This window comes from Cydia pomonella, chromosome 4 (assembly GCF_033807575.1).
Source record: "Cydia pomonella isolate Wapato2018A chromosome 4, ilCydPomo1, whole genome shotgun sequence".
NCBI lineage: Eukaryota > Metazoa > Arthropoda > Insecta > Lepidoptera > Tortricidae > Cydia > Cydia pomonella.
Window position 1 is genome coordinate 551,191 of NC_084706.1, and position 25,563 is coordinate 576,753.

Below are 25,563 nucleotides of genomic sequence, written 5' to 3' on the forward strand. Positions count from 1 at the left end.
ACACATTACGCACACATACTTATATCTAAATGTGATACACACTTTTGACTTACGTTTTGAATCGGGCGATGGCGTCTTGGGACGGTGGGTTGTCCTTGGGGAGAGGGCTAGTGCACAGTGGTGGGGAGGAAGACTTGTGTGCCGAGGCTGACGCTTGCGCTGCTGAGCGCTTAGGGGTAGGGGGTGGTTGAACCGTCGGTGTGGGGGCTCGCGGTTGAGGAGGTTGCGGGGCTTTGCATCGAGAGGTTGAAGGCCCGGGAAATGACGGCGGGGGCGTTTGAGGAGTCAGAAATTCTTCCGTGTGGTCCGCAGTACCCAGGCCAGATTCGCTGTCGTAAAAATAGTATAGGATTTATATGTGTTGTACAGATTATCTCTTCCGAAAAACAAATGAAGAAATGGTCTCATGAATATTGAGGCAAATTTAACAGTGGTCTAGATTTATCCAAAGCCCCCTGTCGCGGCCATATACATAACTTTCGGGACTAGTAACAAATTAGCTGTCGTTTACCCTACCTACCTAAATACCTTTTGGAGAAATTTTTATTTTATTTGAAATAGTTTTTGGGACCTATTTTCTATTCTCGAAGTACAAAACATCTTTGAATTTTTATCTCTTCTTTCTTGAATCCTCGCAACTCTCTCATTCTTTTAACATAGAACTGTCAAGTCCGTTTACTAAGGCCGCACATGACCACAAGCGTAGCGAGTAGTTAAAAAAGTGGGATCTTGGGCGTTGCGAGAGTTTCAAGGCACGAGAGGTGAATAAACTTTTCTGTCCTGATGAAACACAAACGAGACATTTTCACTACACCAACGAAAGGCATTATCTACTAGCTGTAAAAAATTACAATACTAATAGGTTAGACAGTCAGATTGTATGAAACAGCCAAGTTTTTTTTTGCAATTTCGGGGTTGGACCCATATTAAAAGTTGGTCACTATGACCTGTATTATCACCCCGTAAATTATTGCAGGTGATTAAATGAACATCTGTAGGATTTTCTTTTTTTTTTAATTTGCAAAACATCGACATCAAAATCAAACTGATTTGTTAAGATTTAGTTAGTGGAATGGAAACGGATTTCTCCCGAAATAAAATTTCATAGAAAAATTACCGTCACTTCGTTACATTCAAAACACTATTCTTCCCTCTTAAAACCTACATAGAAAACTACTTACTCGACTACATTAAGTAAAAATGATACCTAGCATAAGATTCAGGATTGTCTAGCGACACGCCAGCGCTCGCTGTGTCAACGCTCTGCGAGATGTCGAACGAGACGGAGAGGCCGGTGGTGGTCTCCAGCGACGTGGAGGGCCCGGAGCGGCCCAGCGACGCGCTGGCCTCCAGGGGCGCCGTGGACTCCTCCTCGGACTGCACCGGCGCCGGTTCCAGGATGAAGATGCTCTCGTTCCCGATGTCCGTCGCGTAATGTAGGTGCTCTTGGGCTTTGTCGATTCGGAAGAACCGCTCCGCTGTTACAGCTATAATATTAAAAACACAATACAATATTTTGAAGAAATCTCAGAACTCTCACAGCTTGATACGAAACCCTCCTCTGCAATATTTTTTTGGTGATCCAATCAGTACACACTATTTTTGCATGTATGTTTTAAGCTTAAATGTCGTTCAATCTTTTGTATATAACTTCGATCAGTAGGTAATGCCAATTCACATTGTAAAGATCGTGTCATTCACCAAGACGCGTGCCTTGGCGCGTATTGTTATATTATTAAAGGTTAGATTTGACAAATCTGCGCGTCATCGTGGATGCCGCATATTATACCGGTAACGGGTATACAAAAGTTAACAGGGAGTCGGCTTGAAAAGACTATTTGTAAGCAAATCTGTTTTCATTAAAACTATTTTATTATTAACTTATAATGAGAACCCCTGTGAGCCTTAAATGTTTGCTCTTGTGTTTTTTTTTATTGCAGAAAGTGCGGAAACACGTCAGACATTTTTTTTATCTTGTAGATAGAGTATTTTTTAATTGGTTAACGTACTAGAATTAATTTTTATAACAAACTTTTTTTCACTGTTCGTAGACTATCGTATAGCGCTAATAAGAGCGCTCTTTACAATTTGTCGGTATTGGCTTTAATTTCGGTCGGTCTTCAATTTTTCATAGGATTTTTTGTACCTTTAAGATGAAAGTGCAGGACTCGTTCGTCGCCAATTCATACAATAGTAGTCCTAATTTTCCTGTCTGGATATTAACGTTATTGCAAATATTTTGACACAATTTGTTGTACATCAACCACAGCTGGGTCTATCAACAACTAAAACGTAGGGGGTTTTATTTTTTTTGAATTTTTAATTATTATAAGAGTTGGGAGCATCAGTTTTTTGCTCCAATTTTTTTACAATAATCATAAAATTGAAAAAAGTCAAATGTAAAAGCATAGCTATAGTTAATCAACATCAAATTATGTACATATTTTTTCCATAACTTCAATATCCACAGAGGAAAATGGGGACTACGTTTGTATGGAGAAGCGGCCGTCTCCTTTCGTCTTAAGGAAAACTTTGAAGAATAAAAGTCTGCTGAATCTAAACTCAAAGGGGAAATCGTTAGCAAAGTGAACTCACTGTCGACAAACCACCAGTCGTCCAGGTCTGGGTGCGCTTCGGATTCATTGATCAGAGCCTGAATGAGTCCGCGCATCAGCTCCAAATCCGCGGCAGGGTCTACTTCTAAAACGCCCAGCGTTTCCGCTGTTATATAAAAATAATAAAAATTAGCCATTCACGCATTTTTTAAAACTTCTGTGTACCTTATACTTTATCGTGGGCGTCCATGGCCATGTTTCGTCTTAACGTCACGACAAAGCATCTAATGATATGAAATTGAATGCAATAGCTTTAAATTAAATATTACGGCATATCAAGGACGTCAACTTCCACAATAAAGTATACGTATCAGTTCTTGTGTGAACAAAACAACATGTTTGATGCATGTCTCCGTCATCAGACCAGCTCGATATTATCATAATATTGCATTGTCGCCGATCTTGTATCCCAAATTTGATTTTGATCCGTACTGAATATCAGAAAGTGGCTCTAATTCAGCTAACATAACATACTCGTATATACATATAAAATAGTGGTAGGAAAGCCTAAGAGGGGATTTTTGTAGTTACTTGAACGTGTCATATTAAAATACTGATATCTTTGATACCCGTGGACCGTGAAGTATATGGTGCTTGGCACATTCGATGAGATTCGCACGTCATTCCTACGTGCGAGCGGGATGTCGCTATAATACGCGCATACCGTTGTCTATTGTTGATAATCGCCTACCTTATCCACTTTTAGCCGCCTGTGCTGGTGGGTTGGTTGATGGGGTGTAATGGTTATCATAATCATAAAAAAAAAAACAATCATATACTTGCTATAATGCCACTTGGTATAACATTAAACGGCATAACGTAATCTTTATTATACGTTGCTTGCACTGTATAATTCAGATTATAAAATAGGATCACACAATAGGAAAAACAGATGACAAGGATGGCTATTTGCCAAAATTCGAAGTGTAATTTGATGAATTATCTTTTTGTAATGGAAATTTTGCTATTAAAAAACGTTTGCTAAATATTTTTTTCCTAATGAAATTTGACAAAGACAAATGATACCAAATGATAATTTGACCAAACAAATTAATTGCGAAGAGTAGATTTCCGGATCCCTTTCTTTGGCATAATTATTGAAAGTCATAATGTAATGATAGTCATATTCTCAATAGTCATAATTCTGAAACCGTTAACTTTTCAGGAATATCCTTAGGTTATCCTATAGATAGGGTTAGGTTTGTTTTATGGCAATTCTGAAAAGTTACACGTTTTTGAGAAAACCCAAATTATGGCTAGCGAACATGCGGCCTAACAATACATTATGACTTAAAAACTTATGGGAAACAATAAAGACCAGTAAATGTATAACCTTACTTAACCTACTTTTTGATAGATATTTGATTCTGTGGAGATTGTAATTCTACCCTTACCTTGTAGAGGTTGTCGCTCGCGGTTCAACGCTGAAATACGGCAAGGGTAATGGGCACTTTTGCGCCGAGAACGATGCGGGGTGGTTTGTTCGGATTGTTTTTAGGGGTTAGTTTAGGTTTAGTTTTATTTATAATTAAGTTTCTTGCTAATTTATTCCTTTGTTAGTATTTTTTATGATTGTATTTTTTTATTGTGTGTTGTAGTTACCTGGTCTTGAAATAAATGATTTACCTAACCTAACCTAACCTACTATTTGTTAAATATTGAATTCTGCGGGGGTCACAGTTTTAACATAACCTAGCAAACATTTCTGGGGGACTTGATATTATTATTTCATATCACTAGTTATAACTTACATGTTTTATAATATTTGATGATTATAGCAGTGTGTATTAGAAGAAATGTGCAACTAATTATGCCATATAATTACATTATTCCAAACAACAGTATATCAAACTATAATACAATAAAAATTAATTATATTATTATATTAATTAATAATACATATATGAAAAGTAATTAAATAAAATGTATTGCATCCCGTTGGTAGTTGATGGCGGTTGGCGAGCAGTTAACAAAACCGTTAAGTAGATTGTGGTCTTGGATAGTTTGGCCCACGTTTAAGTTATAATTGTACTAATACTTAATCTGTCAATTGTTTGTACGCATTTTCTTAATCTAACGGCTACAATGTGAAAATCTTGTAACCGTCAGATTAAGAAATATAAATAAATGCGTGCAAATAATGGAGCATTCCATAAAACTGTGCCGTACAAAAGCGAATTTTCTGAAGATTTTCAGGTACAAGAGTTTCCTTTTCTGTTCCTAATGGTCAAAATTATGTACCTACAGAAAAATAATCGCCCGCTATAGCGCCGAAAAAAAAGTCTTGAAACAGGAAATTAAATGCGTCCGTACGGAACAGCCCGTGGAATGCTCCTAATGTCATTAATAATGGCTAAAAGTCGTTATAAATTAGACTCCACGGGTAGCAATATATTACTCATATCTTAATCTGACAAGCTCAAGTAACTACAAAATTCCCTCTTGGGCTCCCCTACCATATGGTAAGTTGAATAAAAGCTTGTAAAATCGAGCAACGAGTTTCCCTTACCTGTCTCTGCGAGTATTTCCTTCTCATAATGATAACGTTCATAATCAGCCATCTTAAGGAGATTCACGGGGAGAGAAAGTTTCTCTGTCTTCGTTTGACTGAAACAATGGGAGGTGAAAACTTTGTTTAGTTAGGTATTTATTTTAATAGAAATCCCTTTGGCATTTTCTGACAGATTTTTTGCAATGCGCTTTTTTACGTGAAAGCATTTCCTTGTGATGGTTCTTTTTTTTTATACCACGACGGTGGCAAACAAGCATACGACCCGCCTGATGGTAATCAGTCACCGTAGCCTATGGACGCCTGCAACACCAGGGGCATTACATGCGCGTTGCCGACCCTTTAAAAACCTTTCTTAGCTATATTTGTTAAAAATCGATTCTGCAATATTAAGAGAATCAGCTGTATTCCAAAATGAAGGAAGGGATTTTTGGCTAGGTATAACGGGCAAATGGGTTTTTTACATTTTTAATTTAATAGTTATTTATTTATTTAACAACGTATTATCTGGAGTGCGACTATGACCTTCGAATTACAACGTGCGAAGAAAGATTGTACGACAGATCGCTATTGCGACAATCTGCTGGTCGTCACAGAACGGCACCGCGGCGAATGTTTGCTCGAAAAATCGAAATCGCGATAAACTCATTCGACCGAAAAGAGGACATGCTTACTTTTTTGAGAAGATTATCTTCATAAAAATGTTATTCGATGGAGAATTGTGTAAGTAACAATAAATGTGGTATACATTTTGTCTAAACAAGGCATATTGAAAGCAGAAACAAATAAAGTCTGTTTTTTTCGTTTAAAACTTTACGTTTCCAATAGTGAATACAATATTAGCCTGATGTTATAGGGTGGTCATTTTTGCCATATAATATCTAATTGTGCTATAAAGGGTTGAACGGGTTTTAACTACACTTATTCTGTTTTTGGTAACTCACAGAGCATTGACGCGTCCGCGTTTCTTCTTGGCGAGCATGATGGCCTGGTTGAACCGAGACAGCGTGATGATGGAGGGCGCGAGGGACACCGCCTCGCCGTCCACTTGCATCGGGATTGCTCGCGTCGTCACGATCCTCGCCGTCCTGCACTGCGTGATGCAGGTGCCGTGTGCGCCCGCTTGCAGCATAGGCTACGCAAAATGTTACATTGTTCAGTTTGATATTGTCCAATCTTATACAGGTGTTGTGACCAGATCATAGATTTTCATCATTTCATGCTGGTATGTTATTATTAATAAAATAATTCAGCATTAAAAATGTCACAATTTCTATGTAACTGCAATATATTGCCGCTAGATTTTTTTTCATGAATGAATTCTAATCGGCTAGTGAAGGCTAAATTTAGAAAAATCGTAACTTTAGTACACGTTTATGAATAAGGGGGTTAGAATTTAGGGACCGCGTTGCCTACAAGTAACGTTTTAAGAGCAAGTTTGATGAAAATATGTGTCCACGGCTGTCAAAACGTCCCATTTTGTCGCTTGCCGTAAGGACGATAGTTTCTTGCATGTTTATACGAATCACCTGTCAAAGCGTCCTTATGGCAAGCGACTAAGTGGGACGTTTTGCCGGCCTTGAACACATGTGGTTAAAAGGCAGCTTATGGTTACATCTATATTGCATTTTATGTTATAGTATGTTATAAAAACAATTTAACATTTAAAATTTTAATCAACATTTTAATAACAACAGTTTTCAAACAACATTTTATTTTTTTAAGTATCTGGTAACTTAAGTGAGTTATCCTAATGCTTTTTTCACAATAAATTATTAACTCTTACTTGCAGACTTTTAATGTAGCACTACTATCTCCCAAATCTACTATCCTCTCTCGGTTCTTATCGATATTGACGATGCCTAGAATCGGATTGCCGCGTTCTAATCGATGCTTATAACCGTTTTCATGCGGCTTATGTTGCCCATCATAATATGTCACTCGTGACGTCGTAAGTGTCTTCGCAAAATGTTACACGCTCGGTCCCCTTATAAATCGATCAACTCTTTTCTTCTAAATATCTCGATATAGTTCTGTGTTTATAACTGTTACAGACCAAAAACTGATTATTATAGACAATATTAATAACAATATTATCCATCGGTTAAGGATTTACAACAAGCAAAACCACTGATAAACCATTCCAATATTGAAATAGTACATTATGATACAAGTGTGCTAAGTTGGTCATTACACACGAGGCGATATTGTGCGCGCGAGCTGTAAGCGAGTGCGCAATAAGAAAGTTGATGTGTGTAATGACCAATGCACACGCGTTTCATACGACGTTTTTCAACACACTTAAAAAAAAAAAACTTATAAATTAGATTTTTTCTTGTCAAAACAGTAAAAGTACTTACAATTTTCAAAATGGTGGCTCACAGTTTTAACATCGAAGAATTGCACCAAAGCGTGCTGGGCTTGTACGAGTAGGCACTTATTCACCAGTTAATTGAAGTAAGCTACCAACACGTTTTCCAAGAAAGACTGGGCGTTTTTGCTAATTTTCCATTGAATAAAAGTTTCATATGCTGCCAATTATTTTTCACCCGATTTTGATGGTAAAAGGCTATCGTTCTCGGCTCTTGCCTCTATTAGTATTACTAGCAGCGTTAATTTTATATGTTCTACATTTTCAATGCTTGAAAATGACATTTTTCGTCAATATATAAACTAAAAACATGCAAAACTATTCCAATTTTATGACAAATACGGAAAATGGCTGGCGTTATTTTTTTTAAGCACCATTCCAATGCGCGCGCACGGTAAAGGCGCGAACGAAATCGACAAACAGCCAATTAAAAAAAATATGTAAAAAAGCTAATATTTTCGTATTTCTATTCGACGGATGGAATTCAAATCGATAAAATGTCATGTTTATTCATTAATGTAATTTACGAGATAATTTAATCTATAAATTGTTTGGTGTGATAAAACCTCTTTGAACTAACATTTGAAACCTAATAGGTGGTAAAAAAAAATGTATTACTCGACCAACTTAAGAAGGCTCCATCTCCATGCATATTATTAGCAATCAGTCACCTTTTTAACTCAGTCGGATAATATAATGAAAAAGCACAAGTGGTATAATATACTGAAAAAGCACGCGTGTTTAATATCTAGGATTATGAGCCAAAAATCGGTGGAATAAAAACGTCGTTTTGAGCAAGTGTGTTGAAAATATCTAAATCAAACATAAGTTGATAAATGAATTTGGAGGCTAGGGATAAATTTAAGTCTTGGGTTTGGTATGGAAAACCTAAAGCCGGACGTGTTTATGATGACATGCAAAGTAGTCGGAATGTTTTTAAACAGCGTTTGAAGTGGTGTCAAAACCATAGCGAACAAATAAAAATGGACATCTTGGCAAGTCATCATGGAAATCAGGATTTTCGTAGCTTTTGGAAATCAACTAAGAGGCTGAATGGCAAACCTGGCCTTCCGGCAAGTATTAATGGCATTAGCGATCATAACAGTATAGCCAGCATATTTAAATCTCATTTCACTGTATCGTCACCTTTGGTGGCAATGCCGTCAAATGGTGATGAATGGCCGCGTGGGCAGGAAATTATAGCTCGATTTAATGCGAAAGACGTTCATGCAGTAATTAAATCAATGGCTCGGGGAAAATCACCTGGACACGACGGCCTTAGCATAGAACACCTTAAGTATGCTGGCTCTCACCTACCTAGAGTACTGGCCTTATTATTTAACCTTTGCATAAGTCATTCTCACTTGCCGGATGCTCTCATGAAAACTGTAGTTGTGCCAATAGTTAAAAACAAAAATGGCGATATTAGTGATAGAAACAACTATAGGCCGATTTCATTGGCAACTGTGATCGCTAAAGTACTTGACAGTCTGCTCAGCACTCAGCTTGACAAATACCTAAATCTACATCACAACCAATTCGGTTTCAGACCGGGCCTATCAACCGAAACAGCTATCTTGTGCCTAAAGCAGACTGTCAGGTATTACACGGATCGAAACACGGCTGTGTATGCGTGTTTTCTTGACCTCTCTAAAGCGTTCGACCTGGTTAATTATGATATATTATGGCAGAAACTAAAAAAGATCGATATGCCTACTGAACTTTACCACCTTTTTAAGTTCTGGTATGTTAACCAGGTCAACGTGGTGAGATGGTCAAACGCATATTCGGATCCATACAGGTTGGAGTGCGGGGTGAGGCAAGGGGGTGTCTCCTCACCCAAGCTCTTCAACCTGTATATAAATGCATTAATAGAGGAGCTCAGCAGCACTCATGTCGGCTGCCACATTGATGACGTATGTCTCAACAACTTAAGCTACGCTGACGACATGGTGCTGTTGAGTGCCTCTCCGTGTGGCCTTGGGCAGCTGCTTGGCATCTGTGAGCAATTTGCTAGCAGCCATGGCCTAATATATAATGTAAAAAAGAGCGAATGCATGGTCTTTCAAGTCAGAGGTAAGCACCTGCCACCTGTGCCGCCTATTCGCTTATATGGTACTCCTTTGGATAGGGTAGAATCTTTTAAGTATCTTGGCCATGTGGTAACCTCTGACTTGAAAGATGATGCCGATATAGAGCGAGAACGGAGGGCGTTGTCTGTTAGGGCAAATATGGTGGCCCGCAGGTTTGCTCGTTGCTCTGCCGAAGTTAAGGTAACTCTATTTAGAGCCTTTTGCACAATTTTTTACACGAGCAGCCTGTGGATCTCGTATACCCAGAAACGGTACAACGCTCTCCGTGTACAGTACAACAATGCCTTCAGGATGATGATGGGGCTGCCTCGCTACTGCAGCGCATCGGGGATGTTTGCTGAAGCTAGGGTAGACTGTTTCTACACCACAATGCGGAAGCGGTGCACATCCCTGTCGCGTAGGGTGCGGGACAGCTCTAACATCATCCTGAGGGTATTTGCGTCAAGGTTTGACTGTCAGTACATGAATCATTGCCATATGATACATGTACTGACAGGCAAGCCAATATACTGTATGTAGAAATAATATGTTATGTCATGTGTTTACTAACCTTAGTTGTAGGAAGACTAATTAATGTAAATGTGTAATTTAATATAGTATAATGTAATTACTAACAAACTATATGGGCCTATTTGACCTGAAATAAATGTATTGAATTGAATTGAATTGAATTGAATTGAATTGATAAAATAGTCTATTTCATTTGGCATTACATCATCCCTATTATCCTCGTAATCTAAAAAGTCGTATGTTGTTATGAAAGTCGTATGCAGTTACGTTTTAGCTTAGCATGGTAGCAGTGGCGGATTTGCACTAAGGCCAAGTAGGCCCGGGCCTAGGGCGGCAAGACATTAGGGGCGGCAGCAAGGCGGCAGTCTATATGATGGGTGCTGAGAAAGGGGCGGCTAGTAGTTACTACGAGGCCTGGGGCCTAGGGCGGCCAACACTGCAAATCCGCCACTGCATGGTAGTGCGCTTAGTAGGCAACAAAAACATCTACGTCACTTAGGACTTTTTAGAAGTAGGCAGAAAGGACAAGTGAGACTATGACAAGGACAAACAATAATAGCACTTTCTCTGCTACTCCTACTGAAAGTTCCGTAAGAGCATCTCGTTCGGTCATCTCCTCCCTCCCCGATTCATCTCTATGTTATTGTACTCTCGTGTCTCCAATACAGATTTAAGCAGAGCTATAAATTTGTTGCCAGTTTTCAAATCCACAATTTAAACTATTTGAACACACTATAAGCAGTCGGCGTGGAACTTCACTAAGTAATTAGGTAGTTCATTAAAGTAAGGTTCAATTTGCAACGTTGAAAGCTCCATACATATATTAGAAAAGTCTCCCACAGGGCATCTGCCCTCAATGAGCAACCCAACTAAGTACTGCGCTTTCCAGTAACCAGTAACCAACAAATTAATCTCGGTGCAACGTGCAATGTGTGTGGTTTTAGTTTTAAGACATATTTTATAATAATACGTATGTTAGTATTAAGATATTGACTATAATAATAACCGAAGCCGCTGTTTGATTACTGTATTATACAATAACATACCTGTGGCTCTAGTGAAGACGGGTACAAATCCCGTGCAGTTGAGATTACAAATTTTATTATAAATGCCAAATTTAGTCTATCTACCCGTCTGTCTTCTCTCTGTTAGCTCTTCACGCTTAAATGAAATGAAACTCGGTCTCTTTAAAGCAAGAGTGAATAGGCTACTACTGAATCGGTGAGCTCCATCTTAGGCCCTATCTTCACTTTCCATCAGGTGTGACTAGAGCCAATCGCCGATCAGTTTTTAATAAAATAAAATAAAAACTTATGCAATTTACTTTCAGTGTAGTTTGCGGCGTCCTTTGCTTGGAAATAGGTCAAGTTTTGTAATAGAAATCAAATTGTCATGGAATTTACCATGAAAGTACTAATTCTACGAAGTTAGACAAAGTCGCAGGCGGAAGCTATTTTAACAGTCGTATCGTATGTCGTATGTCAAAGGGAGGAAAATTGTTTAGAAAATAAAGATTATTTATAATTCAGTAGCATACCAATTGAAATGTGGTCAGTCCGACCACCTCAATGTACCCGTCCTCGGTGGAGGCCTGGTGGGGTCCCCCCGACCTGGACCATGGGTGCGTGCCGCCTCCGTAGCTGTAACAAAACGACATTATGTAGTAAAGTAGATCTACCTAGGATCGTATGCCTACTCATAAAATACCGGACAAGTGCGAGTCGGACTCGCCCACCGTGGGTTCCGTACTTTTTAGTATTTGTTGTTATAGCGGCAACAGAAATACATCATCTGTGAAAAATTTAAAGTTAACTATGCGCCTGGTGACAGACGGACCGACAGACGGATGGACGGACAGCGGAGTCTTAGTAATAGGGTCCCGTTTTACCCTTTGGGTATGGAACTCTAAAATTAAGACATATAAATTCGGTTTTGTGGAACATTCGCGAAACGTTTGTTTTTCGCCCCATCCAAGCAAGAGCTATTACACACGAGAAAGTGATACCAGAGACTAATCAAGATCCAAGACGATCAACAACACGGCGTTCCTCGCGTCACGGCCCTTTTTACTTTTTTCCATTTTAGCTTTTCCTATTTCTATAGCCGTACCTACCATGTTAGTTGACGTACATGTTAGGTCGCATTCCATCTCGTTCGCACTGATGTATTGGTACGAATTAGATCGAGTTCACGCAGTCGCTAGCTTAAATGTCATATGCCAACTCGTGGTAGACGTGCTAAACGTAAAATCGGCCGCTGTCATATGCACTTCTTCTTCTTTCCTCCCTATGCCAGTCTAAGGGACGCAGCTATGCGGTGAAATGGGATAGCAATATCACTTGCTCGCTCTAACACATAAATGCGTCCCTTGGAGTGGCCTACGCTGGGCCATCGTGTAGAGGAGCCATTAGGTGGGGTCGGCTCTCCTTATTTTTCGGCACCAAGACTGGCTTGTCTTGGGTTGACGGGTCGGTTTTTTGTGAAGAATAAAACCATTTTAGGCATATTATTTTTATTTTATGTCGCTGTTTAAGTGACAGGTTCAGCTTCGTAGCTCGTTAGGATCTTTGTTTTTTTTTTTAGTTTTATGTATTTATATGTATACATATATTTTTAAAGGCGTTCACTGTTCACTGTTGATACCATATTCGTTACATCAGGATCTTATAATGGGATATGGGATCCTGGGAGAGTCGGGGAAAACTGTTCAAATATTAGTCGCAATTTTGTTGATTTGGGTAATTACTTAAGAAACTAGTGCATTTTCAAGAGAAAATGCATCAATCATCAGTTTAATCAGCAGTTTCACTTCACTTATGGGTAGATGTTAGACGGTTTTTAGGGTTCCGTACCTCAAAAGGAAAAAACTGAACCCTTATAGGATCCCTCGTGCGTCTGTCTGTCTGTCCGTCTGTCACAGCCTATTTGCTCCGAAACTACTAAACCAATTTAGTTGAAATTTGGTACACATATGTAAGTCTGCGACCCAAAGACGGACATGTAACTTAAATAAATGAATCTCAAACATAGGGGCCACTTTTGGGGGGTAAACGAGAAAATTAAAAATAAAAGTTTTGCGCAGTATATCGTCTTATATGTCAAATAAAAGGGCTTATTCTGAGAATTCCAAAAAAATTTTGTTTTAAATTTTTAAATTATTATTTTCGAAGTTATTTAAGAAAATAGGCAAAACATGACCTTTCCCACCTTTATTTCTGAAACTACTGGGTCTACAATTTTGAAAAGATTACGAAAAATTTCTCTTTATCTAAAGATGATTAGACTATTAGAATACTGTTAGTTAAGGGTAAGTTGGACTTAAGAAAAAAAATCTTAAGTTACGAGTTACTCTAATTGCCGCTACGAAGGTGGTACTGACTCTCATGAAATTATGTGAGCAGCTTTGATAGTTAAATAGAACTTCTCTGTTGTTTCGGTTTTTTTGAAATTGTTAAATAGAGCGATGATTGGCACAAAGGGCTTAAGCGCCTTTATGGCACTTAAGCCCATTGTGAGTTCGCGGGGATGACTTAACGAAGTAAGTATCTTTTTATATTTTAGCCGACTACAGCAAAGCAAAAGCAGTATATATGTGGATATATATGTATGTGTGTTAACCTGTTTCCTCAAAAAAATCTAAGATAATCGAGATGGAGACAGGAGGTGGTCATTAGACCTCTGTGATAAAACAACGCTACCTCTCTCGATGAGTATTTATAGTCGCCTGTGGAATGAAAAGTACCGTCAGCGATAAAAGCTTGTATCAAACGTTTCTTTTTTGAGAAAAACTTTTTTTCTCGAAATTTTCAAGTACAAGACATATTACAAAACTTTTATGAACGTCGAATACTTAAAACTACGCTGATGGCTCTAATCCTCTCTGTCTCTCCCTTTCTCTCTAAAATAGGTACTAATTATAATTTGACAGAGTAGGTGTCATTCGAAACATCTTTATTGTAGTTAAATAAATAATGACATTGAACAATTTTGCCCTCATGATATCCTAAGTCTGTCATGAATAAGAAAATAAAGTCAGACCAAGATAATTCCGCATGGCAAATTTAAAAAAAAATATGATATTTATGTACAATGACACTCCCACTCTTTGTGCTATTAAGTCGGTGCAAAATTATTTCAGACGGACTCTTATAATAAAAGAATGATACCGTGTTGTACATCATTAAGAAAAGGGTATAAGTAGCACATTTCAAATAACGTACCATGGTATTGTTTTGGGATTGCTGGCAGGTGCATGCAACCTGATCGATCCACTAATAAACAAGGATTTCACAGGGAAAATAGATTTTAAATCCGCAATCGTAGTCGGGTTCCTGTGTCATGCCTACGCGCGTAATTAGATTATGGTAAATCAAAATAAGTATAATGGTTTACGTTTACAGTTTTAATTATGATATTGTCTTCCAACCATGGGCCACTGGCCATACAGCAACTTCTCGGCCTTCTGTGCGGCGCGACGCCCACATACTACTAAGTTGAACCACGTTGAACTAAGCCCGCTGCGAGCGCTCCTGTCCTGGGGTGCCCTCGCTTGCAGCGCTTGAAGCGACCTTGAGCCCAAACCACCCAAAGAGGCGGGTGAAGACCGACGTAAAGCCCTGGGCACCAAAGGTACCCTCATATTAACGGGGCAACTTACAGGGCGCTCTGCTCGTGATCCGATGCTCTCGTCTCGTAGTAGGTAGGTACTTGATATAGTCGGGCGACGCCTGATATAGGTACGTGGCGCAGATATTTTTTGTAGTCGGTTTTTAGTTATATTAAGTTCAAGTTTGCAGAGATGCAGAGAGATAAAAATCGTGTGATGTACGGAACCCTTTCGGGTTTTCAAGACGTTTCACTCACGTTTCATTAAAAAAGAAACATTAAAAATTGCGCGATCTACGGAACCCTTGGAAAGCGAGTCCAACTCGCACTTGTCCGGTTATTTAAGATGTCTGTCCGTTTTTTAAAAGACGATTATTGTATTTTTTTTTTTTTACCGTTTACGCGTCAATAATCTAAAACTAAATAATACGTCACAAAAGGATAGTTTAGGAAATTAAAATATTTTTTTTGGTCACTAGACAGTCACAGTCTAATATTTTATCGCATATCATGAAAATTTGATGCTTATTTCTAGCTTAAATAAAATTCACATTAAACAATAATATTTCTTTGCTTATCCTATTACTATACTATATTATAATAACGTAACTTAATCAATCAGTGCTAGCCCATTATAATTAATTGCGTATTGTTTTCATATAATTAATGTTATGATAGACGAAATATAATTTGCACCAATCTCCCGAACAACTGGTATGTCGAATCAGCGCAAATTATACTTCGTCAATTTTGTACTTTTCGTGCTGGGTTGTTATATTTATTTGCACATTTATTTTTGCGGTGGGAGGGTGAGAAGGGAACATTAATAATTAGGCATAAAGTACGCAAGTAAGTATAACGGGTTAGATCTGATTGATTAGCACGTTGTTATTTTGCAGATTATTAGTAAACCAATAGTTTCAATTAATATGGATTTCCGCAAAGTAACGCCTGATTCCCTAAATTGTTTAAAACTGATATGTAAAAACATTGATATTCACACATCACAAGTATCACTCGTATTAAGTTCAGGGTCACGAAGCCATGTAAAGTGGATTATTGCGTATCGCCAAAAGCGAAATCAGATTAACATTCTGTACATACAAATATATAGGTACAATGTTAATTTGGCTTGGCAGTTTAAATAGGAATTACGTCTTTGGAACCTTGTTAAGGAAGAAGGTAAGGTAAGTAAGTATGATGTTTTAGCCACTGTAACAAGGCACAAGGCATTATTACTGGCCGGTAATAAAAAAACCGGATAAGTGCGAGTCGCACTCGCTTTCCAAGGGTTCCGTAGATCGCGCAATTCTTAATGTTTTTTTTTTAATGAAACGTGAGTGAAACTTCTTGAAAACCCGAAAGGGTCGGAGTCGGTTCAAAAATCAGATGTAACAAACTGTTATGGCGTGGTGGCTTATTATATCTTTACAACTATAATATTCAATCTATGCAACATTAAATGTCATGTTCATTAGAAAAATGTTACTTATTGGTTGTTGATACATGACACCCTGATAGGGCACAAAATGTTAACAGGTAGGTAAATAAAGTACTTACAACTGTAACTGAAATATTAAAAAAAATTATGCAAATAAAAGGTATGCCAAAAAATAAATGATTGAATTAAGAGTATATACAATGCGATGTCATATTCTGTTATTATTATCAAGTATTTTTTATGCATACTTAATCATATTCATTCCTACTATATTAATCAAATTAAAATGGATCCTATTTCAATAAAATGTCATTATATAAAACTTCGTCAATTGAATAGTAAGACATATCGGTTGTTATGTAGGTATATCAGAGGGTAGACTCAGATATGTCATGTGTCATGCGTTAGTCGCTAATATATGTCCTACAAGCCTCAAGCGTTGTTTTATTTATCATACAGATTAATGGCGACGAGGATGGGATAAAAGTTACTAATAACCATTATAATACGCGTAAATAACTTAGTGGCAGTGTAGTTATCAAGGAAAGTGTAAGACAATGTCGATTGGCAAGATTAAAGAATTCGACGTGGTTAACGGTAACTGGCTATCGTATTGTGATCGAGTGAAAATGTACCTTACGGCAAATGACATAAAGAACGAACTTCATCTACCAACGTTGATTTCACTAGTAGGTGATCGAACGTACGAGCTTATGGTAAATCTCACTAGTCCTAAGAGTGTTTCGGATTATAGTTTTGATGAAGTGGTGAAAATCGTGGGGAATCATTTACAGCCCACACCGTCCATAATGGCGGAACGGTATCGGTTCCGGCAGCGGCGCCAGCAGGCGGGCGAGAACGTGGCACATTACGTAGCGGAGCTCAAGCGATTGTCCAGATACTGTGATTTTGGGGCGGCACTGGAGGACAACATGCGCGACCAGCTAGTGTGTGGAATCACAAGTGAGGTTATTCGGCAAAGGCTCTTCGCGGAGCAGAAACTTACCTACGCGAGGGCGGTGACACTCGCGACCGCCTTAGAAACCGCGGAGAAAGATGCTGCATTGGTTGAGGGCAGCGGAAACCATGGCCAGGTACAATCGCAAGAGGGGCTAAATGTCGTATACGCGGGCAACTCGCGGAGCGCGGAGCGGTGCACGGCATGCGGCGGTTACGATCATGTGGCTAAGGGCTGCAAGTTTACATCATACCAGTGCAGTGGGTGCAAGGCTATTGGGCATTTACGAAGGGCATGTCCTCGTCTGCACCCGGTGCGGGAGGCGGGCCATTTGAGGAGTTTTCGTAGTCGCAGCCGCGGCCGGTCTGGTTCGCGGGGGCAGGGGCGCAAAGGACAAGCGACTCATTTTGTCACAGAATCGTCGGCTGAGGCTGAGGAGGAAGAGGACGTGTCTTCCGAGGAGGAGCCAATGTACCAGATGTCTTTAAAGAATTATCCTGCGGTGAGCGTTCTTATCACTATAGATAACAAAGTAGTACCTATGGAAGTAGACACGGGGAGTGCGTGTGCATGTATAAGCGGGGATACTTACAGAAAACTTTTTAGTCATTTACCTTTGCAATCGTGTGCAATTTCACTTAGGTTTTATGATAAAAGTGTTATTAAACCTTTAGGTATATTGCGTGCAAATGTTAAGTATAACAGCATTAATAAAATGCTAGATTTATTTGTAATAAACAATGGCACAACACCAATAATCGGTCGTCAGTGGCTTGCCGAATTGTCAATTAAAACGCCTGCAATCCGAAAGTGTAGCGTAAATCACGTAAATGTAAAGAAGTCTGTACCCGAGGTCAAGCAAACGGAAATTGATTTAGATGTATGTACTCTTGTTGACAGATATTGTAAGTTGTTCGACGGAGCGCTGGGCCGGTACACGGGCGGCCGGGCGACGCTGCGCGTGCGCGAGGGTGCCGTGCCCGTGTACTGCCGTGCGCGTCCGCTGCCTTATTCGCTGCGCGGCCAGGTGGATGCTGAACTAGACGCTATGCTGCAATCTGGTATTATTGAACCCGTTGAATTTTCAGAATGGGCCACACCATTAGTGCCTGTTGCTAAACCTAACGGTAAAATAAGGGTGTGTGCAGATTTTAAAATTACTCTTAACCCTGTTTTATTGGTGGATAGGTACCCATTGCCAAAGGTTGACGACTTATTTGCGGGGCTCAGTGGGGGTGAACATTTTACTAAAATTGATTTGTCGTCCGCTTACAACCAAATCGAGCTTGACGAAAGTTCAAAATTGTTTACAGTTGTTAATACTCATCGTGGTCTTTTCCGTTACAATCGTTTGGTGTTTGGTCTATCGTCTAGTCCGGGAATTTTTCAAAGGATTATGATAAATTTAATGAGGGATATACCCAATGTGTCGGTATTTTGTGACGACTTGTTAATAACGGGAAAGGACAGAAAATCTCATTTGGAGTCCCTAGCTGCAGTGTTTAAAACCTTAAATGCTAACGGGTTGAAACTAAACAAAGATAAGTGTGTTTTTTTTGCTGACTCAGTGTCGTACTTAGGTCATATTATTGACAAGGGTGGAATTCGGACAGACCCGGAAAAGATAAGGGCAATACAAGAAATACCAGAACCAAACAATGTAACGGAATTGCGATCCTTTATAGGGCTAGTTAATTTTTATGGCAGGTTTGTGCGGAATTTAAGCACCATTTTATCGCCTTTGCACAATTTATTAAAAAAAGAAACGCCATGGGAATGGTCGCGTAGATGCAAAACGGCGTTTAATTATGTTAAAGACTTGTTAACGGGGGCGGAGGTATTGAGGCATTACAATCAGGATGATCAGCTGATTCTCACTTGTGACGCGTCATCAGTAGGTATTGGCTGCGTGTTATCACAACCCGAGCGCGTCGGCGGCGGTGGCCAGGGACGCGCGGGCGGGGAGCGCCCAGTCGCATACGCGTCCCGCGCGCTGTCTCCGGCCGAACGCCAATATAGTCAGATACAGCGAGAAGCACTTGCTATCATTTTCGCAGTTAAAAAATTCCACCAATACCTATATGGTAGACGCTTCTTGTTGCGTACTGATCACAAGCCCTTAGTGTCTATTTTTGGCCCAAAGGTGGGCGTCCCGTCTATGGCTGCAAGTAGGTTGCAAAGATGGGCCATCATTTTATCAGCGTATAATTACGATATCGAATACGTGCGTACGACTGACAACGGAGCGGACGGGCTGTCACGTTTACCGTTGCCTTTTAACAAAAAGCTAGATCCTGAACAGACTTACCTGCATTTTGCTCGCGATGCGTTTTTATTAGATTATAACATTCTTAAAAGCGAAACCGGTAAAGATGCAATATTGAGCAGGGTAGTAAGTTTTGTTAGAGACGGTTGGCCGCTTGAAAATGAAATGCGTCAACTGCAACCGTATTTCAATAGGCGCGCTGAGATTTATCTTGAATTAGGGTGTCTAATGTGGGGGCATCGTGTGATAGTTCCAGAAAAATGCAGAGATCGCGTGTTGAAGGAGCTACACGAAACACATATGGGCATGGTTAAAATGAAGAGCTTAGCGCGTAGTTATGTATGGTGGGCCGGCATCGATGAGGCCATAGAGAGTCTGTGCCGTGCGTGCGCGACGTGCGCCGCGCACGCCACTGCGCCGCCGGCGCATGCCCTGCGCCCGTGGCCGTTTTGTGTTAGACCATGGTCTCGGTTGCATGCAGATTTTTTGGGGCCGTTTGCGGGAATGAAGTTTTTAATTATTGTCGACTCAACTTCGAAATGGATAGAAATATTTCAAATGAAAACCACGACCGCGTCCGATGTAATTGGCAAATGTCGCCGTCTTTTCTCACAATTTGGATTACCTACCCAATTTGTTTCTGACAACGGACCACCTTTCACGAGTGAATCGTTTAAGTCGTTTTTAAGGTCGAATCACATTGAACAATGCTTAACAGCGCCTTACCACCCATCTTCTAATGGGGCCGCAGAGGTAGCAGTGCGTATTTGTAAAAATGTCATTAAGAAGGCCTTGAGCGACGGAGTTGATGTTGAAACTGCTCTCGATAGGTTTCTGTTGTTATATAGAACAACAGAACATACCACTACCGGCGAGAGCCCCGCTATGGTCCTACAAAATAGATCGTTACGGACGCGTCTCGATGCTATTAAACCCGATAGATAAAAAAGGGTGGAACAAAAACAGCAATCGCAAGTAGCGGCAGCGGGGGGTAGTCATCGAGAGTTTAGTTCGGGGGAAGAGGTTTACATTAAGGATTTTAGTCGTAATGGTGTAGGGGACTGGACGCCGGGTCAAATTGTTCAGCGTGTTGGGTCAACCAACTACAGAGTGAGAGACAGTTTTGGCAGTGAGGGTCACCGACACATTGACCAATTAAAGCGGCGGTCTAGAGTATCCTTGGCAACGGGAGGTGGTGTTGGCACAGCGGGTTCAATGGAAACGGGTAATCAAATTGATATAAGTAAAAACAAGGCAACAACCCCAAGCAAAGTGGATAGTAGCAGACCAGAGCCAGTCACAGCATCCACCAGCTCAGCAGTGAATGAGCCTTCGGTTCAAAACGAATCTCAAGTTCAGGCTGAACCTTCAGCTCCAGTCGGCGAAGGTCTCGTGGCTAGAAATGCTCCTCAGCAACTAAGCCCTGTACCACCTTTATTATGTAAGAATAGACCCAAGCGTGACAGGCCTACGGTAAAACGTTATGGGTTTGAATTTGATTAGTGTATAATATGTAATTACACATAAGTTAGTTACACACCTGGTGAACTTATAATGTTATGAAGTTATCCTTAAACAGGTATGGTTAACTTAATCATTAGCTGCTTGAATAGTTGTAATTTATGTGCTAGCGCTGACTTAGTATTAAGATGTATTAACATAAGTTGTTATGTATTACCTATGTTAGTATAACCTAAATTAAGTGGTGAGGTGTTATGTAGGTATATCAGAGGGTAGACTCAGATATGTCATGTGTCATGCGTTAGTCGCTAATATATGTCCTACAAGCCTCAAGCGTTGTTTTATTTATCATACAGAGCAGCATTTTTAACTTACTTTTAAATATTTTGTAATTACTTTCCTGTTTTAGTATTTCGGGTAGTCTGTTCGCTGTATGCTACGTCTAGTAGTGTGTACATATTTTTGGCACTTTGTCCGTATCGATATTTTTAGACGTAACCGTACATGGGATTTCCAGTTCCATCTGCAGTAATTTTTTTATATTCCTAGCAAGTCGAATTAAGTCACTTCCTCAGTAAATAGGTACATCCAATGATTTATTTTGCGGAGGTTTAAATTGAATTGTTTTTGTTTTCTTTACATTCATTTCGAGGTTGTGATCAATGAGCCATTTTTGGGTTGTTTGTGATATTTCTTACTACCGCTTATTGCAATCACCACTGTTTGAGCAACTAAATAACAAGGAGACATCATCTGCAAACATTATACTAATACTGTCCAGTGTTTTAGGCAAGTCATTAACCTTTGTTAGACTAAGAATAATCGGACAGACAGACGGACATGACGAATCTATAAGGGTTCCGTTTTTTGCCATTTGGCTACGGAACCCTAAAAATAGACATCCGGCGACGCTTCCTTGGGATATGGAACATGAAATGCCTCATATTTCAGACATGATGTTTTTAAGTTCTCCGCGGAATCATTGCAAAAATAGTCTACCTGTAAAAATTGACTACGATTTTCAGGATATGATTTGAACACAGGCGTTTCTGCGAATACCCATGCCGTTTAATTTTGCCAAAAGGATTTTATGTGAGACGCGATCGTATGCCTTAGTCGTATCAAGAAGTAATCCTACTGCGTATTGTTTAATGTCTATACTGCTAAGGATGGGATGGGTGAGGGTGTGTAATTGTAGACCACAAGCGTTGTAGAATGACACTAACGAAAACCGAATTGGTGTTTATCCAGTACGTTAAACTTAAAAAAAAAATACTCTGATTACCATTGCTTTCTCAAAGATTTTAGAAATAGCAGGCGAAAGTGCAATAGGCCTATAATGGTCCGGATCTTTCTTATCGCCTCCCACTTTAGGTAGGTAACGGTTTGATTTCTGCAATTTTTAATAGATCCGCAGACACGCCCTCGGTAAAAGATTGATTTATAAGTAGCCGTAATAGTTATAAGTATGTTGTAAAACCTTCGCTGGTCTCAGGTGTTGTCGAGGTGATAAATAAGAGTGGACTGTATAGTATAGACGCTGGTTTACTCCCAAAATTACAAAATACAAAAGGTGACAAAGTGAATAGTCGTTGGGGGATTGCACAATAACCGTAAGTTTTTAAAAGCTCTGTAAACTGTCAACGTTTTTGAACACCAAATTGCCATATTTAAATTAAAACATAAAGACATTGAGCAACGATTGAATTAAACATTTCATTGAATATTTTAATTAAAAAATATGCAATCTGAATGAAATTAATTATTAGAATATTTGGATACATTAAATTAAATTATATTAAAAATTATTGATTTTTAATTACAAACATTAATGACTTAACCTAACGAATAAAGGATCAAAAATGAGTCCATTTTTGAACGATTCGTAACATGCTCCCGGCCTTGAAGCATGAGAGCTTCAATTATGTGTCGACAGGAAGAGGACAGATGTTGTTGAAAGCCCGTCGGATGACTCCTCGCTTTGTCTTTATGTCTGCCACGCGTGCGACACCGTCACTGCCATGAATCACTCGGTCGACTCGACCGAGTTGCCAGAGGAGGGGAGGCAGAGTTCTATCCTTGACGACAACCAGACCGCCTTCCTGGAGTGCTCCTGCGGATGAATGCCATTTTGTCTTCTGTTGAAGCCAGAGGATGTACTCGTTGGAAAAACGGTGCCAAAATTGCTGTTTGAGCAGCTCAATGCGTTTCCAACGTTGAAGTGATGAAATCTTGGAAGCTGTGATCTGTGGGTGTGGCACGAAATTTGTGGATCGCCCTATGAGGAGGTGGGAAGGAGTTAGGGGGCAAAGGTCATTCGGGTCGTCTGACATTGGAGTCAGCGGCCGTGAGTTTAAAATTGCCTCAATCTGGATCAGCAGAGTAGACATCTCTTCGTATGTCATGTGTGTTTGGTTAAGTACCCGGCGGAGGTGATGTTTAACCGATTTTATGACAGATTCCCATAAACCGCCAAAGTGTGGTGCATAAGCCGGTATAAAAGAAAACTTGATACCTTCGGCGACCTCTGATGAGGACGATGCATTTAGAATTTTTGCGAATTCGTTACAAGTACCTTGGAAAGTCGTGCCATTATCAGAGAATATTGTCTGCGGCTTACCCCGGCGTGCAGTGAATCTGCGCAAGGCTGCAATGTAAGCCTCTTTTGTTAAATCCGAAACAAGTTCGAGGTGCACTGCTTTCGTTGCAAGGCACACAAACGCACAAATATATGCCTTAACAAGTACACTACCTCTGCCCTTTCGGTTGGATATCATGACTGGACCAGCATAATCGACACCAGTCTCAAGGAATGGATATTCTAACATCACACGTTCTCTAGGTAAGTTACCCATTACGGGCTGTACGGTTTTCCGTTGAATCGCGTACACTTGATGCACTTATAAACTGTACTTTTTGCCAGATTTCTGCCACGGATAGCCCAATACTTGTGCCTGACGGTAGCAAGAAGAAGTTGAGGCCCTGCATGCAAGAACGTGAGGTGATAGAACCTGAATATCAGTCTGCATAGATGATGCTTGGAACTGAGCAACACCGGATGCTTAAGATCGTAATCGTAGCTCGAGTTGCTCAGTCTTCCCCCCACACGAATGAGATTACCATCACCGAGAAACGGAGAAAGAGACCGAAGGCTACCTTTTCGAGGTAACGGCTTCTTTGAAGTTAACAACTTAATCTCGGTAGGAAACGAGTCTTCTTGAGCCCTACGCAAAAGAAAGTTAGAAGAGTATTCAAGTTCTTTGTGCGCAATAAAGCCAGTCTGTTTAGCTTTTTTCTTACGACTATTGTTAATGAACCTAAAAACATAAGCCATGATACGTTTGAGTTTAGTGTAACTTGACGAGTCTTTTATTAATTTACTAAATATGTTTTCAGGTGGTTGATCGACAACAAGAGATCGCTCTACCATTTCGGGTAGATTACCGTCGGATTTCTTGTTTGGATTGCTTGGCCACTGCATCTGATCTGACCGAATGAATTGTGGACCTGACCACCACAGAGAAGCTTGACCTAACTGATCAGCGCTGAGACCACGGGAAACTAAATCTGCAGGATTTTCTTTTGACGGTACATAACGCCACTGACAGCCGACTGTACGCTCCTGAATTTCGCTTACCCTGTGGCGTACAAACGTCTTTAGATTGAGAGGATTTGCAGCTATCCACCCTAATGTAATTGTGGAATCAGACCAAAACACGCAGTGATCTATGTCTAAGGTGAGTGATGAAGACACCTTTGTATAAAGCTTTGCGCCAAGCAAAGCTCCACTCAACTCTAATCGCGGTATTGTAGCCTGTGGCTTAATAGGAGCAATTTTGCTCTTGGACGCTAAGAGACGGACACTGAGTATCCCGTCATTGCCTACACTACGTACATAAATGCACGCACCATACGCTTTTTCACTGACGTCTGTGAATATATGAAGTGAGACTTCGGCAGGATTTGGTAATTTGATACATCTCGGAATTGACAAATTGTTCAAATATGGCAGTGTATGCGCAAAATGAACCCACGCGTCTTTAATTGAATCAGGAATTTCCCCATCCCATGAACATTTCCTAATCCACAGCTGCTGCATAATGATTTTTGCTTCTACTATACATGGAGCGACCAGACCAAGTGGATCGAACACCTGTGAAATCGTCGATAAAATTGACCTTTTATTAATTTTACTTTGTGTATTAACGTTGATGGAAAACGTCAGTTTATCTTGGAAACATGACCAATTCAAACCAAGAGTCTTGGATGACTCTTCAATGCTAAGGTCTACAATCTCAGAACTACTAGCATCTTGATCAACTGCAAGCAAGATGTCTTTATTATTTGAATGCCACTTGCGTAAATGAAACTTTGCTGACTCTAACTCATGTGTAACATTATGGCATAATGCAATAGTTTCATCAACCGTATCTCTGCCTGACAAAAAATCATCAACATAAAAATCGTGACAAATTGCATGTTTGACATTTACGTCATTTGAATCGTACCCTAATTGAGTGAGACACCTGGTCGCAAGAAAAGGTGCACTAGCTGTGCCATATGTTACTGTATTTAACGTGAATATCGCGATTGGCTGCGAAGGGTGCCACCGCCACAGTATCTTCTGAAGAGACCGCTGTGAATCCTCGATTAGTATCTGCCGGTACATTTTTTCGACATCAGCGGTCACTACATAGTTATGCTGACGAAATCGCATGAGTATAGACTGCAAAT

General features: G+C 39.9%; 1 protein-coding gene across 18 annotated transcripts in view; it reads right to left on the minus strand.

Moving 5' to 3' along the window:
* The window catches only part of LOC133516798 (eye-specific diacylglycerol kinase), a 342,395-nt gene that overhangs the window by 19,332 nt on the left and 297,500 nt on the right, over window positions 1–25,563 (minus strand). For all 18 annotated transcript variants that reach the window (XM_061849758.1, XM_061849756.1, XM_061849755.1 and 15 more), the window contains 6 exons: window positions 11,636–11,738; window positions 6,069–6,259; window positions 5,125–5,222; window positions 2,596–2,721; window positions 1,208–1,487; window positions 54–329 (listed from right to left, as the gene is read on the minus strand). In XM_061849758.1, the coding sequence (XP_061705742.1) occupies window positions 54–329; window positions 1,208–1,487; window positions 2,596–2,721; window positions 5,125–5,222; window positions 6,069–6,259; window positions 11,636–11,738 (1,074 nt within the window). The remainder of the gene's footprint in view (window positions 1–53; window positions 330–1,207; window positions 1,488–2,595; window positions 2,722–5,124; window positions 5,223–6,068; window positions 6,260–11,635; window positions 11,739–25,563) is intronic.